Source organism: Macrotis lagotis, chromosome 1, assembly GCF_037893015.1.
Source record: "Macrotis lagotis isolate mMagLag1 chromosome 1, bilby.v1.9.chrom.fasta, whole genome shotgun sequence".
Classification (NCBI taxonomy): domain Eukaryota; kingdom Metazoa; phylum Chordata; class Mammalia; order Peramelemorphia; family Peramelidae; genus Macrotis; species Macrotis lagotis.
In genome coordinates, this window is record NC_133658.1 from 689,719,788 (window position 1) to 689,737,598 (window position 17,811).

The 17,811-nt window shown below is 35.5% G+C and overlaps 1 protein-coding gene across 3 annotated transcripts in view; it reads right to left on the bottom strand.

Annotated features, from left to right (window-relative positions):
* Nucleotides 1–17,811, bottom strand: part of MAP3K20 (mitogen-activated protein kinase kinase kinase 20) — a 219,088-nt gene that overhangs the window by 179,073 nt on the left and 22,204 nt on the right. For 2 of the 3 annotated variants that reach the window (XM_074215694.1, XM_074215696.1), the window contains exon 2: nt 11,258–11,450. In XM_074215694.1, coding sequence (XP_074071795.1) covers nt 11,258–11,416 — 159 coding nt within the window. In that variant the 5' untranslated portion in view covers nt 11,417–11,450. Of the gene's footprint in view, nt 1–11,257; nt 11,451–11,622; nt 14,262–17,811 lie in introns of those variants that run through there. The other variant, XM_074215695.1, reaches the window with a different exon arrangement.

Below are 17,811 nucleotides of genomic sequence, written 5' to 3' on the forward strand. Positions count from 1 at the left end.
GGTGGTCATCCAATTCATCTACTCCTAAGATCAGCTGCGAATCTGACCATAGCTTTGACTTCTGGTTCTAGAGTCAGGATTCTCTCATGGTCATTCCATGGATTATAAGGGAGATACTGCATAAATCTTTAATACTCACTCAACATATCTGGTTATGACCTTCCCTGTGGCCTTGAAGTACCATCTACATTTTCAGAATAAAAGTATAAAGTAACTCTGAACCTACTTAGATGGACAGACTCAGCAAACACAACAAAGTATGAATTATGAGATGACTTTAAGAAAGCCAGAGGGATTGAGTACAGATCAAGGCAGCCAGAAAGCTTCAGTAGCCTATTGAAAGATATCACAAAGGAGCTCAAAACTTTAAAAAAATGTTTTAAAATTGTTTTAACATGTATTTGGAAGAAAAATAAAATATTATATAAAAATAAATTAATCATCACAAAGCTAGCTCTTCCTTGATGTTATCTCTCTGTGCTCCACTGTTGCTCACATTACTTTGGTCATATGGCTGCTACATATCAAGGAAATGACTTGTGGTCACAAAGGATTTTGGAGATATGGGAGCTGTTTTTAGAGGGGGGCAAAAAAAAAGTTGTTCCAATACAATTTGACAAGAAATACAAAGAGAATGACTACATTACAAGACTATAATACTTGCTTTTTTAATTAAGCCAAAGTAAATGATCTTATTTTTAAAACAGAAGTTGAACCATAGCTCTTTGTGAATTTTTTTTAAGTGGTTAAGGGGGTGGGGTTAATTTCTCCTTCCATACTGGGCTTTGATTTTGTGGTTCATTTCTCCTTTTATATTGGGCTTTGATTTAAGGTTTTAAGTTTCTTAGAAACTATTTCATTTGCATGATGTAACAATTTTCTTCCATATTTACATAAGATGAACATTACTGTATCTATGTCTGTGTGTACACATATGTATCTATCTATATTTTTATTTTTTCATTTTTTCATTTTTAGTTTTTGCAAGGCAAATGGAGTTAAGTGGCTTGCCCAAGTCCACACAGCTAGGTAATTATTAAGTATCTGAGGTCACATTTGAACTCAGGTACTCCTGACTCCAGGGCTGGTGCTCTATCCACTGCACTACCTAGCCACCCCATCTATATATTTTTTAAACTGGAATATACTTTGCTACACAGTTTAATTTTTTTCCTCTCCACCCTACTTCCCCAGTCCCTTAAGTTTCTCTTTGTTTCCTGACATTTCAGTTTGCCTTAGCAGAGCAAGTGAGTTAGAAGGGGTTCATCTTACAAGATGGTTTTTGGATAAAATATTTTTCTGGTCACACCAACTGTTTCAAAAATCAAATTTAATATCGAAATAGACTAAGAATATAGCATGTTCTTTTAAATAAACTCGTTGGTGTTTATACTGTACTTAGTACAGCACCTGGCAGGCAGTAGATGCTTAATAAATGTCTGTTGACTTGACTTAATAAATGCTTGTTAACTGGTGCAATGTCTATCTCCTTAGAATCAGAGAGATAGCTACTATCTAGGCAGATACTGTTCAGCATATAATTCATAATACACTTCTCTTAACCCCATGGCATCTAAACATAGCTCTATAATTATCCTTCCCTTACCAATTACCCTAACAATGTGGACATTAATATCTGCAGTACATATTGTAAATGCATGATATTTAATCATTTAATTCAGGGAATAGACCAAAGAGTTCTGGACTTGGAGCCTTAGATTCTTCTACCTCTGCCATGGGTAAGCAATATGACCTTGGACCTCCCTGCATCTATTTCTTCATCTATAAAATTAAGGGGTTGGACTAAAGGATTTTGAGGTGCCTTTAAGTTCTGAGGTTCTATGCCCTTCTATATGTGTTTGAACACACACACACACACACACACACACACACACACACACATATATATATATGCATACCTCTTCTGTAACTGTTAACTTCAGATTTTTTTCTAGTTTCTGTAAATTCTTTGTGAAGTGCAAGGTATACCTTCAAACATGTTTTTGGATGATTGATTGATTATTAATTAATGCTAATTACTAAAACCAAGTACCATATTGCTCCTAAATATCAGGATAATTCATGAAGAGTTTACAGTTTTTCAGTAAGGACAGTGAAATCAATGCTACTTTTTTATAAAGCAATTTTTACAGTTCTTTTCGCAGAATATAGGTATCTGCCTTAAATAGAGTAAGCAGTTAGGGGGGCAATGGATAGTGTGTCAAGACTAGAGCCATCTTCCTGAGTTAAAATCTGGCCTCAGATATTCATTAGCTGTTTAACTTTGTTTGCTTCAGTTTCTTCATCTATAAAATGAACTAGAGAAGGGAATGGCAAACCATCTTAATAGTTTTGCCAGGAAAATAACAAATGGAGTCAGACACAACTGAAAACAAATGATTAACAATCACAACTTAAATGCAACATGATGTAAGGAAAAGAACATTCTGAAAGATCTGAGTTCAAATCCATACAGTAACTTACAATGTGTATGTGTATGTGAACTTTGTGTAGGTCAGTCCACCCCTCAGAGCTTCAGCCTCCTCATCTGTAAAATCTAAAGGTTAGACTAGATAATCTCTAAATTCCCCTCCAACACTAAATCTGTGATAACCCAGGTAAACAAAACATAAGACGCAGACTAGTAGAACTCTTATGAAATAGGACAGCCTGAGTTCAAGATCTCCTTCTGGTATATACTACTGGATGGATGACATTGTGTAAGGCACTTAATTTGTCAGTGAAATCAGTAACTCTCCAAAAATGAGAGGCTATAGATAAAGTACCCATCTGCTCAGGAAGAGGGAATTTCCTCATCAAGGACTTCCCTATTTTAGTGAAATCACATCTGCCCTTTTCTTCCATCTCAATCCCTATACAAAGATATGTGCCATTTCCAACAATCAATATAGCCATTTTAAAATTCAGGGAGTATTATGAATATGGAGATGATATTATGTTATCTGCAGAGAATTTTTTATTTAATGACTAGGTTATTCCTTAAAAGAAACTAGAACTCATCAAAGACAAAGGCAATTAAAAATATTAAATTCTTTCATTATTAGCTTATCCTTATTAGAGTTAACTAAGGTCTGAATTAACCATTGAAGAAGTACTGACCTAGTGGTAGGAAATAGAGAATTATGTTTTCCTACAGAATTGTATCATTTTGTAGTGCTGGGTCAATGGAAATGGGCTCTCTTTTTTGGCATTTCAGTACAGAATAAGAAATACAGAACTTTAAAAACAGAGTAAAATAAAGTATTGATGGAACACCTCTGCCAAAGGTACTCTACTAGGTACTACTGGGATAAAAATATATCATAAAGCAAATTCCCTATCCTCAAGTTTATAATCTCTTAAAGAGATGGAGCATCAGTATACCAAAAAAAAAAAGTTAAATACCTATACAAAATGATAAAATATGAGATTTCATAGGATATTCTAGGATTAGGAACCAAATCAATAAGTGTTATAAAAATAACCTATAGTACTAGAAAGCTTTAAGGGTTACAAAATGGCTTCATAACAATAATCTGATGAGATGAGTACTATTATTCCTTTTTTAAGATGAAAAAACTCTGGTCTGTGTTCAAAAGTTTAAGTATCAGAACTAGGATCTTAACTCCACTCTTCCTAGCTGAAGAGATTATTGTGAATTCAAAAGATGTCATGGAGGGTAGAATTTGTGTAAAGGGAGAAGAGAAGGAGAAACAGACTGAGCAAAGTATAGAAATGTAAGATATGGCTAAATTTAAAGGGTCTGGGATGGAAATTTAGGATGGCAGCTTATATTGGAAAAATAAGACTTGGAAGGGAATCTGGGACTAGACTAAGGACTACAGACCATTATGAAAGAGCACTAGTGGGCTTTTGGAATTGTCCACACAAGGTTCAAAATAACACTTTGCCACTTATATATGTATAATCTCGAGCAAGCTGCTTTTCTTGGCAGATTTAACCAATTAAGATGATGAAATATAAGGGGGGAAGAGGAAGGCAAAATGAGGTTTATTCTGTCAAAGTTATCTAGCACTGACTCTAAAGATGATATCTTCTGATACAAAAAAGCTAGATAGGAATAGGTAGATAAATAGGAGTGGGATTCTTCAGCTACTGAGCAGTCTGATGGAAAAAGCATTGTCTTGGGAGTCAAAGGACTTGAGCCATAATCCCATGAGTGATGTCAACTACCTTTTTGATCTTCAGCATGTCAGTCAAAGCAATATAAATTTATTAAGCACCTACTATGTGTTGGGCAGTGTGCCAAGGATTAGAGTACAAATAAAGGTTAAAAGACAGTCACTTTTTCAAAGAGCTCACAATCTAATAAAGTAGTCAACATGTAAATAACTATGTACAAATAATATGTATTATACATATACAAATATATATATATATATATCTGTATATGCATAAGCATAAAATAGAGATAATCAATGAAGTAAGGGTACTAGTATTAAAGGGAATCAGGAAAGTTTTCCTCTACAAAGTTGGGTTTCAGCTGGCACTTAAAGGAGCCAGGAAAGTCAAAAGGGGGAGATGAGAAAAGAGAGAATTTCAGAAACAAAGGACAAAATCTCCCTGGGGCTCAATTACAGATGAGGAATAAGCACCTTATTATCAATTCTAAAAAAGAAAATTGAACTAGATGGACTCTGACCATTCTTCCAGTCCTAGAACTATGATCTCTCTATTCACTCCATGACCTCTTGGGTGGGTGGGTGGGAAATTATAAAGAAACATCTTGATGTATCATAGAAGGGATGTCAATTTGTCAACAATATTAATCAAAAACATAATGTGTACAGGTACAAGATCAGACTTTTGAAGGAGTTACAAAAGTTAAGACCTGGAACTTTTCCTTGTCTACTATATTCTTGAGAAGAGATGGGAGGGAAACAAGGAGTTAAAATGGGATTCCTAAAACTCAGGTTTTAAAAAAGAGATCATGCACAATAAATCTTTGACTTATAAATCTATGAAGAAAGTTGGGGAAGGGTGAGGAGGGAAGTTCTCCCAATGATCTAATAAAATGATAGCAACATTAAACCTACTCTCCAATGGAAAACCTCCCAGAAGGGAGGTCATTCAGAGCCAGCAACAAGTACTCAATTTCTATAAACTGTGTATAAAAAGATTGCTTCTATTTTTAGTGCTGTTCAAGTTCAGTATCCATTTCATTTTCCATTTTTGTCTTTTGTTTTACTGTTTTTTTCCCCTTCTGGTGAGGAAAGTACTTAGTCCTTTTTTGCTGAGAAATAGATTTTATGAAATAATTTCTCTCCATCTACAAACATTTGTAATACAATCAAACAATAAACAAAATTGTGAAATTAATTTCTCTCCATTCCAATATAACTTCCCTTGTTAGCCTTTGGTAAAAAAAAATTGAGGGGCTGTTAATCTTACAAAACGTCAAGTAAAATGAAAACAATTATTTATATTTCAGTATATAAGCATTCCTTTTCTTTCCAATCATTTTTTTGGGCGTGTTTTTGCAAGGCAGTGGGGTTAAGTGACTTGCCCAAGTTCACACAGCTGGGTAATTATTAAGTGTGTGAAGTCAATTTGAATTCAGGTCCCCCTGAGTCCAAGGCCAGTGCTCTCTCCACTGCACTACCCCACCCAAATCATTCCTTTAAAAAACTCATCTTGCTCTTCCCTACTTGTTTGTAAATATCTTTTCCTGACACCATTTTAACATTAACAAAATTCAAGGAAACATAGCTAAATTTTAGCCTGGGCAGATTTGACTTTAAGCAAAAGTCATCAAATAAAACTTAGTAGCACCAGAGGAGAATTAATGCAGGAAGTGAACTTTTTAAAAATTTTTGTTGTGAAGCTGATGAATTGTTTATACTTGTAAGAACACAGTTCTTTCCCCTTTTAGAGTTTTCAATAACAACACTTTTAATTAGTTGGCCTTTGAGGTTTTTCAGTTTCATCCCATCTACACCCTTCCCTACTGCTTATCTTTCTTTCCAAAGAGATCACTCTCTGCTCATCTGGAATTTACCAGGAGATAAAAACATTAGATAGATTAAATAGATAGGTAGATAGATAGATAGATAGATAGATAGATAGATAGATAGATAGATAGATAGATCTGTCTATGTATAAATGTATATATATGCAAAAGTAAATCATATATACATGTATACTCATACACACACACACACACACACACTTCTGGGACCATATTGTTCTTTTCTGCCTTAAATACTTCTTACAAAATAGAGAAATATTGTAAGCAAATATGTAAAAAAACATAAACAAGTTAGAAGAACCAGGGTTGAGGACAATAGAAGTTTGGTCCTAGAACAGTCATGTCAAAGTGAATGTTAAGTACTTTAAAGGTACATGTTGAAATAGGAAAAGCGATAAGATTTGGCATGTGAATGGGGATTTTATTTATTTTTGCTGTATCTTTACACCACTGGAATTTCAGTCCTTTCTCACTGCCTCTCAGACAATAACACCAAAACAACCAAGCAAACACATCCAATATAGTAACCATATCTAGCAATGTACATACTATTCTGTTCTAGTAATCCTCTACTATAAGACACTATGTTTTATCATTTGTTCTCTAGTATATTCATTAATATATAAAAGGTTTTTGAAAAAACCAACATATGTGAATAGGTATGGAAAGTAATTTATCATAACAATGGTTGGCAGAAATAGGATTTTCAATTAAATGTTTCCAAACCTAATATTTATCCATAACTATTACTTTTTTCAAAAAGGATACATCAAAAGAAGTAATAAATTTTCTTTAGATGTAATTCTAAGTTAAAGATTTATGGGGAGTGAATATACTATATTCCTACTATATTTCTAATTATGTGAATATGTTTTGCAGGAGATAATCCAAAAGAAAATGGTAATTGTTTATTTATGCACTTTCTACCTTGGAACATTTATGTCTTCTCACAAAAGAAAGTTCCATTTGGTAAAAAATAACCAGATGCAATAAATATTTCTGCAAGATGAAAACAAGTTTCTGATTGAGTCCTCCCTGAATCCTGGTATAGCAGACTGTGTAAAAGAAAGATTTATTAGCAGAACACTTAGTTTCAGAAACTGGATCTATCTCTAACAGTGCTACCACTTGACCTCCCTAATCTCCCTAAATCTCAATTGCATCCTAATAATGCTTGCACTGAAGACTTCACAAGGCTGGGAGGGTGGGGGGGGGGGTGATGTAATTTAGAAACTGCAAAGAAATATACAGATGAGCTAAATCATATACATAAGACTAAGAACCCATTCTTCCCCTTACACAATTCTTATCAGAATCCCAACAGAAAGCACTTATAGGGCACTTTACAGCAACCTTGTAATGAAGGGACTATTATTGTCACCATGTAACAGATGAGGCTCAGAGGGTATGGAAGCTGCCTGTGATAGGCCACACAGCTGGTAAGAATAGGAATCAAACTTGGGATTCCTAATTGAATGCTCTATCCACTACCTAGCTACCTTAACAATATTCTAATAATTAATATGAGCATATGCCATATAGTATATAGATAATTTATAAAGTAAATATATTTTCTTTCCAATAATTAATGTTACTTTATCTAACTATATTAAATAGTTATCCAATGCTATCCAACTCTCATTAATTTAATAAATGTTGACTCCTTCAATATAATTTACAATCAATCAATAAACAATTATTAAATGCATATTATATGCCAGGTTCTAGGCTGAATTTTAGGAATGCGAAAAGTAAAATATTCTCTGTCCTCAAGTTTATATTCCAGTAAGGAAGATACTTTATAAATATACTTGATTTTCAGTTATTTTTAGTCATGTCTGACTCTTTATGATTCTGTGATTTTCTTGGCACTGAAATGACTTATCATTTTCTTCTCCAGTTTATTTTACAGATGAAGAAACGGAGGCAAACAGGGTTAAGTGATTTGCCTAGGGTCACATAACTAGTAAATGTCTGAGGCAAGATTTGAACTCAGGAAGATGAGTCTTCTTTATTTCAGGTCTGGTACTTTATCCACTGTACCACCTAGCTGCTCTTATAAATATAAATGTATTGGTCAACAGAAAATGATAAAGGTAATTTTAGTATGGGAGTCCTTAGTCTTGAGTCTATAAACTTACTTTTTCAAAATACATACATATATTTGTAAATAGATAACTATATTTTAATATAATTGGTTTCTTTTATAATCCTTGGGGCTTTTGTCATTTAAAAACTTTATTCTGAGAAGGGGTCCTTAGAACCCAAAAGAATCTATGGCACACAAAAAGATTAAGAACTCAAGGAAGAAGTTAATACTCTCTCTCATTAACAATAAAAACATTCTGAATTGCATACTAAAGATGAAATTAAATTTTCCTGCTCCAACAGGGTGCTTTCAAGTACTTGAAGTATCATTGGAATTTTTAAGTCAAAATAATACATAGTATCTCTGTAATAATTCTCTGTAATAATTCTATTTATCCATGTGCTTACCTACTGCTAAATATAACTGCTACATCCTCAGTTGTAACACATTTGTGTTACTATGTGAATTTGGATGTAGCATTTAATGCTTATACTAAAAATTATTTTATACCTCATACAATTCTTTCCACAGTGATACAAAATTGGTGTAATAGGATAACAGATTAGAACTAGAAGGGATCTTAGAAGCCTCCAACTCAAAACTCCTCATTTTATAGATGAAGAAACTGAGGCACTGAGAGGGTATTTGACTTGCCTGGGATCACACAGTGAGGGTCTTAATTGGTGGGCTATGAATTCATGTCTTCCTGACTCCAAGTCAATGTTGTCTTCCTGAGGAAATTGCATGACATATGCTGACAATATTAACATATTGAATACATTTTTAATTAAAACTGCTATGCATTTGGTTGATTTTCTTTTATCTTAAAATAGAATTTCTTATGTTAAAAGTTAATCAGTCAATCAACATTAAGAGTCTACCATGTTAAGTGCTAGTATACAAATAAAGGCAAAAGACAATCACTACTTTCAAAAATTTCATAATTCTAACAGGGAAGACAATATGCAACTTACTATGTATCCAGGGACTTTAGGGTTCCAGAGTCTAAAACTCTTGCACTAAGCCTATAGGTTGCAGAGAAGATCCAGCCTGCACTGATAGCATGAGTTTCTTCATTCAAGACTTCCAAGTATCATTGAAATGATTAGTCCAGTCCCTATCCCCTATAAAGCTCTTTGAATTGATCAGATGAAAGACCCTAGGTGCAGCATAGAGTAAAAGGTTGTTTTATTACTTTGACTAGCTTTCAAATAAATTTTTTGATCTAGAAGGAAAGAAAAAGCCAAATCCTTTATTTTTGCTTCACACTGCTCTCCTGTTTTAGGTACACCCTTGATTTAAGTCCTTTTGAAATCCTGCAAATACCCTAAGGGAGAGTTATCTCAGTCCTGACCTGGCTTCACCCAGTGAAATCATAGTTGATAATCACATGGTGCAGGTGGGAAGAAATTCTATAGGGTACTGCCCTTTAGGTTGTCCTCCCTAATCAATCTTTATGACCTACTGGCAGTAATTAATGGGGAAAAATGATATCAGTCCAGAAGATGGAAAGATTATTTCTGGGGGCAGCTAGGTAGCACAGTGGATAAAGCACCGGCCCTGGAGTCAGGAGTACCTGAGTTCAAATCTGGTCTCAGACACTTAATAATTACCTAGCTGTGTGGCCTTGGGCAAGCCACTTAACCCCATTTTCCTTGCAAAAAAAAGCCTAAAAAATTATTTCTGGAAACATTCAGTTTATAAAGATTTTGTGAACAGCAATATTTTGCCCAAATGAAGAAATTGCACCAGTATCTAATAAGTGATGTAACTAGGAACCAAAAACATCAAGTTCTTAAAATCAACCCTTAAATATGTTCTAGCTGAAGAAGTTTAGTACAGAAAGGTTTAAGCTCTGGAGGAACTCCAACTTGAAAGACAAATATGTGTGTGTAGTAGGCAAAAGAGGTGCACAGTTTCCCATAGTTGGTAACTACTCCATGATCTATAAAACAGCATTTGGTCTGGGAGTGAAAGCCAGCCCTTGGGTGTGTTTGCAGGGGATTGAATGAGTGAAATAAGTGGTTGGGGAGAGAGAAAGTAGTGTAACTGAGTCAGTGTACCTCTATGAAGAAAAGCGATTAGATACATGAATAGAATAAGGATGTTTTTCCTCCCAATATGACCATCTTGCAGATTGCACATGGACTTTTGGGAACATGGAATGAATCCTGAGGTTTATGATGGCTTGCATGTTTTGCTGGTGTTTCAGATCTTGAATCTGGCTGTGGCTCTGAGTTTTAGTGACTTTTCATGGAAAGAGAAAAGCATTTTAGGAAGAGGGATAACCATGCTTTGGCCAATGTAAATATGGGACTGGAATAGTTCTGAGATCTCCTAATGTGGGGAGGAACCACAGAGCTCTGAGAGAAGGGATTTTTTTTAGAAATTTATAGAAATTGGGTTTGTACATGGAGGTCTGCATGTAAGAGCCAATTTTACAGCTACAGTTTTGTATCTGAAAGACCAAGTCTGAATAGTGTCTCCAACATAAATTTGAACGTTAAAAAATGTCCCATTAAATTACTAACATGGATTAGTTGAAGCTTCAGACTGCTCAGATATATTTCAATTTCCTCCCAAGAGAGGTCCTTGTCTTTGGCCTAATTCATAGGGAAGGATTTCTCTGGGTTGGTACCAGAATAAAGTGATGACAGGTGCTAATGGAGGGAATGTGACTAAAGCTGGGGATTTAAGTCTTAAAATAAAATATAACTTTTAAAAACAATTAAATGTGGTCAATGTTCTAAGTTGCTGCAATCTCTATGAAAGTCTTACAGTCCAGTAGCCAGAGAGAAAAGGGTAAATGGGGAATACAGACTTCATGTACAACTCCCTAGCAACCTCCCAGCTAGCCTAAGGAGGTCCTTCCAAGAAGGATTTGAATCTCACCTTGTTCCCTGTAAGGGCCAGGGAACATGAAGTCTTTTATAACATGGAAAGAAATCCTTTCCGTTGAGATGACCCCTAGCAGAATGCAACCTCAAAGCATACTCCCTGCAATAATTTCTATTTATGGGGCTCCCAGGATGAGAACAGGAAAGTTCTATGTATCAGCCCCCCCCCCCCCCACACACACACACTATTTCATGTTCCCTCTGATAGGAAAAGCTTACATAAATGTTATCAAAGTCAGCTCTGATCATAGAAGAAGAAAAAAAATGGTATGCAAGTCTTACCTCTTTCTCTATCTTGAGCAACTTCTTTACAGCCACTTCCTTGTCTTGTGATATCCATCTGGCTCGATAAACACTCCCAAAACTCCCTCCACCGCAGTTTTCGAAAAACTGCAAGTCATCAAATTTGATTTGCACAAAGGAAGCACCGAGAGACGACATCTCATAATGACAAAGTAATATACCCCCACAAAATCTGCAAAGAGAAAATAGAGTCAAGTTAATGTATTTTCTATTAGAATAGCCCTGAACACTAATTTAGATAAAACAGAATGTTGAAGCATTCAGAAACATATTAACTGAAGAGAAAGAAGGGCAAGAAGGGAACTTGTAAATATATATATTTTTTAAATCAAACCAAAACTCACCCTGGCAGCCTACGAAAAATTTAAAAACAACTCATCCAGGCTTGGAACCACAGCTGCCTGCAGAGAAGTGGCTCAGATTTCCCCCACAGCAGATTTGAAGCCACACTTCCTGCACTCACACACACACACGGAGGAGCTCTGTGAAAAGGCTAGTGTGTCACCAGGTCTATCATGAAGTCCTGACAAACTAGAAGTGTGCTTTCAATTGCAAGTTTGCATAGCTGTTCTGGAATCCAAAGCATGCCATCTTTCTCTGTTGTGATCACTTTACACAAAATATACACAACCTAAGCAACTGAATATTCTGGCAAAACTACAACCCAAACCTGGCAAAATGAAACATGTAAAGAGTGCTTAAGAGCATAAAAGCAACCTTTCAGTTCCATGTGTACATAGAAAGATACCATAAAAATAGCCAAATGTTTTCCACAAGTATCTCCTTGGTCTGTATACCATGGCAAGGTTTAATTAAAGAGCAGAATAGTTTCCCTTGATTACAGTATATTAACTCATCCCAAGAACATTGCCAAGAATGAATCTTATGGTTGTTAAAATTTTTATTATGTTTGTTACCAAAGGAACACAATACCCGCCCATAGATTATAACAGTGATACCTTCTGTAGTCTAAGAAGTTTTATTACTGCCCAGGTACATAAATGTTACTACTACACAGTGACGGCATTGCTGGATGCAGGTACAAGTGATGACAGCTTGAAACTTCGGGCTATGAAGGTTTTGCTGATTTAAGATGACAGAAGTGTTGTCTCTGAAAACAAAAAAGTATTGCCTGACTATGCACAGTTCCTCAATACTCTTAATGTGGAACAGATTAGAAAGCCAATGCTAGGGACACTGGGTCACCAAAGAACACAGGTCTTAGCTGTGAAATCAAATTCAGAGGTAAGATCAGGCCTAAGTGAGGATTTTGTTTCCTTCCTTACCTTTCATGTTTGAGAACACAGAAAAAAAATATGAACATTTTAAAATCTTGTTACTGTGGATTTAATTAGATACAATTATAATTCTTTAGTTTTATAGGTAATTATCTATGACAGCCTTTTTACTTCAGGACAAAATCAGTTGAAACAATATAGAAGAAGAAAACAAAAGTTAGGATATGGTTAGTTGTGCACAGGAATAGGAGACAATCAGTCAATGAGTATTTATGACTATTATGTCCCAGGCACCATAGGATACCAAAAAAAAAAAGACCCTTAATGAAAATGACATTGGTTTTCATATGAAAAGAGACTACAACTTAAAAAATTGCCTCATATCTGATTAATGATTTCTACATTTAAGAACATCTACTGAACTTGAATTACTGCTAGAAGAAAAACTGGTTAAACCTACTGAGGCACTAGAATGGATTAATGAGAGAAGTTGATCTCATTTCCTGGAGGTCTTTAAGAATAGTTACTCACTTGTTTGGGAAGGTTTAGGTATGATCTGGCCTAGAGGCAGAGATATGTACCTAAGTTTCATCCAGCTCAAGAATTTGGTAAAAATCATTACTGAAATATCTACATTTACAGGTATTTGAGATCAAATCCCCAAGTATTTCTACTTGGCTTTGAAAAAGTCGACCATTTAAAAAAATATATAACTCCTGCCACTTCCAAAAAAGGAGATACATGGGGCTTGGTACTCTATTTGCTCAACAGCTTCTGGAGGGTGGGGAGCACGTCTAATATGTCTTTGTAGCTAAAGCCAAAGGAGTACCTTGCATACATTAAGTCCTGAAATATGTATCTATTCAATGAATAAAATTATTTTTCATGAATCAGAAAGTTTCACACACTTGAGGAAGAGGTTGGGGAAGAAGAACCAGCTTATCAAGTTGTTCTGAGTTTCAATCAATCAAATATCTATTAATCAGCAACCTTGTATAAGATATCTGTTAGGCTCTATAAGAGAATGAGGCAGTGTGGCAGAGTGCAAAAAGTGCTAGATTTAGAACTGGGAAGAAATGCATTCAAATCCTTCCTCTGACACTGTCTCCCAGCAAATCACTTAAATACTGAGCTTCATTTTCTTCATCCTCAAAGTAGAGCTTTGAAAATTGGTTATGGAATCTCTAAAAGTGTTGCTCTAAGATCTAAATGAATAATGTATATAAAGTGTTTTGCAAACTCAAAAGTATTATATAAATGCCAGCTAGTATTATATTATGAAACATAAATCATAAATCTTGTCCCCTAGGGGTTCCTAATCTTGTCTGTTCATACTGAAAATTTCTAATAACACCACATTCTTAATGATAATAGAAGATAATTTAAAAATGTGAATTGAAATTCAAAACTGATTGGTAATTTGTTGAATTACCTGAATAAATATGGAAAATGTTATCTAGTTTGTTGTCTGGTTATTTATGAATTCTTTGATTTTTGTCATTTTCTCTGTGACATTCTGTTAGAACAATGGAGTGAGGAAGAAATTTTATTGGTAAATCTAATAGCACTTTGTATATATAATACTGATTACCAAAATTAATATAACTGACAATGACATTTCTTTTTTAAAAATATTTTATTTTTAGGGGCAGCTAGGTGGCGTAGTAGATAAATCACCGGCCTTGAAGTCAGGAGTACCTGGGTTCAAATCCAGTCTCAGGCACTTAATAATTACCTAGCTGTGTGGCCTTGGGCAAGCTACTTAACCCCATTTTCCTTGCAAAAAAAACCTAAAAAAATTTTATTTTTGCAAGGTAATGGGGTTTATTAAGTGACTTGCCCCAGGTCACACAACTAGGTAATTATTAAGTGTCTGAGTCCAAATTTGAACTCAGATCCCTCCTGACTCCAGGGATGATGTTCTATTCATTGCACCACCTAGCTGACGCCAATCAATTTCTTTTCTAAAAGAATCAATATTGTAAATTGGAGGAAAAGCCCTACCATCCTTCATGACTTATAATTGAAATGAATACATGTATTCCAACTGCTGGATTTTTAAAAAACTATTGCCAGGGGGGCAGCTAGGTGGTGTAGTGGATAAAGCACCAGCCTTGGAGTCAGGAGTACCTGGGTTCAAATCTGGTCTCAGACACTTAATAATTGGGCAAGCCACTTAACCCCATTTGCCTTGCAAAAAACCTAAAAAAAAAAAAAACAACAACTATTGCCAGGTATTCATTTTCCTGTTCTTTTAGGTTGAGGTAAACAATACAAATTTCTATCAGTTACCCAACTTACAGTTTAAAATCAAAATAAGAGAAGACAAGAAAAAGAAATGAAAGGTAGGTTTGGCAAAGAGGCAAAATTATTTTAATTTGCAGATAATGCAATGGAAGAACATTGATGCTGTGTGGTTAAGTTTTCAGAATTTTTGACAGCACAAATATTAAGTTTCCCCAAAACCATGGAAGGGACCAGAATGTAGAAGATCATAAGTCAGATAACTGAACATAACTGAACAAACTGGAAGAATATTTAGAATTGGTCAATAATACAAAGTGAGAAAACATAGTACAACTGATCCTGTGGAACTTGGTTAGAAAGATCATGGAGGATGGCAGTAGAGGAATTGCCTAGTGTCAGAATAAAGAACAAGAAGTATATACAACACTCCTACTGTGAGTCAAGAAGAGAACTGATCACTGCTAGAGAGGGTTGTAAGGGATGTGATGTCCTCAGAGAAGAGTCAGGTTTCCATTAAAGTAAAAACATGGAATGAATGTTGGTAAAAGTTCACAGATGTAGGAGAATTTGTTTACAATACAACAGGGGTTCCAAAGGACTCAGTCAAGTGTTAGGCAATAGGTAGTCAAGGTTGAAAGGGGCTTAAAGAAAGATGAACTGATTAAAATAGGAATAAAGGTTGGAGAAGAGGTAGCATGGACATGCTATTGGCATGAAATAAATGGGACTTAATAGCAGAGATTTGGGAGTCAGTGCACTATGAGGCAAATTAATATGGTATGCTCCCTAGGGAGAACTTAACCAACAGAATTTGCAGTTAACATGGCCCTGAATTTTTAATCAAATTTTGATTCTTGGATGTTACAGAATATGTCTTCATGACATTTCTCCTCCCAGGTAAACTTTGTTTCTTTGATTTAGGGAAGGTCACTTTAGGACTTGGAGTTCTTGGTTTGCAGTTCAATATCATAGGGAAAGAAGGAAGGTCAAAGAACTATGAATAAGATGTCAGTGATCTCTAAAATTCTGACTTGTAGCTATTCAGTTTATGGCTGAACACTTCCAATGCCAGAGAACTCACAAGAAAGTGCATGTGACTTTTAGAAAACTCTAATTGTTAGGAAGTCATTATTTACATTGAACCTTAATCTATCTTCCTGTAGCTTATAAATTGTTACCAATTCTGCCTTGTGGAGCTATGTAAATTATGGATCTGTCAACCATATAACAGTCTTATACATGGAAATCAATTCTTGTTCTTTATTTCCTACAACCCTCCCATTCCCCCAAACACACAAAAATCTTCACCTTTGGATAATAATCAGGTCTAATTCCTTCAGCTCTTCCTCAGATAACTTGATTACTAGATCTTAAATCATCTAAGTCAAATCAGCCAAGTCAACTAGCATTTATTAAGTACTAAGCATTGAGAATACAAAAACAAGGCTCTTAAAGAATTCATGGTCTAAAAGGGGAGACAATATGCCAACAACTTTTTAAAGACAAGATATATGCAGGATATATTGGAGGTAGTCTCTAATTAAATTACTGGGAAAGACTTCTCATAGAAGGTAGACTTTAGCTGAGACTTAAAGGAAGCCAAGGAAGTTAGGAATGGAATTGAGAGGAAAGTTTCAGGCATGAAGAACATCATAAAAATGTCTGGAGTAAGGATATGGAACCTGGTATTTGAAGAATAGCAAAAATGATAGCATCACTGGATGGTAACACATATGGAGTAAAACAGGGTAAAAAGACCGGAAAAGTAGTAGTAGCCCAGGTTTTGGACGGTCTTAAAAGACAGAGAATTTTATATTTGAACCTGGGAGAGTCAAAGGACTTTATTAAAGGAGGGGAGGAAGGAAGGAGAGTGATATTCACTTTAGGAAGATCAATTTGAAAAGCAAGTAGAAAACAAATTGGAATGGGGAGAGACTTAAGGCAGAAAGAGCAATGAGCAGGTTTGTACAATTGTACAGACATGAGATAGTTAAGGAGTCTGTGCAAAGGCACAGTGTAAGAGAACAGAAGGATATGTGAGAGAGTAGTCAGAAGTGGGGACAGGTAAAAGAATGAGGAGTTGAGGATGCCACCCAGGTTTCTAAACTGGGTGATTGGGAGGAGGGTGGTACTGTTGACAGTAATATGGAAGTTAGAAAGAAGGGGAAAATTTAAGTTGTCTATGGGACATCCAGTTCGAGAAATCTGATAAGCAGTTGAAGGTGAGAAACTAGAAATCAGGAGAGAAGTAAGAGCTAGAAAAATAGATGTGAGAGTCATCTGCATGGGTATGGTAATTGAACCCATGGAAGATATTGAAAAAGTGAAATGATAAAGAAGAGGATCCAGGACAAAGCCTTTGGGATCTCTATGGTCTTTCTTTTCTGAATACACTGTTGTTTGACTTGTTTCTCTGTTATTTTTCAGTTGTTTCAGTTGCGTCTGACTCTCCTTGATCCCTTTTGGAATTTTCTTGGCAAAGATCCTGGAGTGGTTTGCCATTTCCTTCTCCAATTCAATTTACAGATGAAGAAACTAAGGCAAAAAGGGTTAAGGGACTTGTCCATGATTATACAGTTAATAAGTGTCTGAGGTTAAACTGGAATTCAGAAAGATGAGTCTTTTTGTCTCCACTCTATCCACCGAACCAGCTAGCTGTCCCTGTTGTTTATTGACACACCCATATTCAGAAAAAGTATTGGATAGCTGCTACACTTAGAGTCAATAGTACTTGGGTTTAGTGTTATTTTTTTTTTTTAGATTTTTCAAGGCAGTGGGGTTAAGTGACTTGCCCAAGGCCACACAGCTAGGTAATTATTAAGTGTCTGAGGTCAGATTTGAACCCAGGTACTCCTGACTCCAAGGCTTGTGCTCTATCTACTGTGCCACCTAGCCGCCCTGGGTTTAGTGTTACTTGCTAGTGACAATTTAATTTCTCTATGCCTCAGTTTTCCTTGGGTAGTGGTGGTTGTGGTGAATGACATATAGAAGAATAAAGGGAAGCTAGGTGCCACAGTGAATAGAGCACCAGGACTAGAATCAGGAACC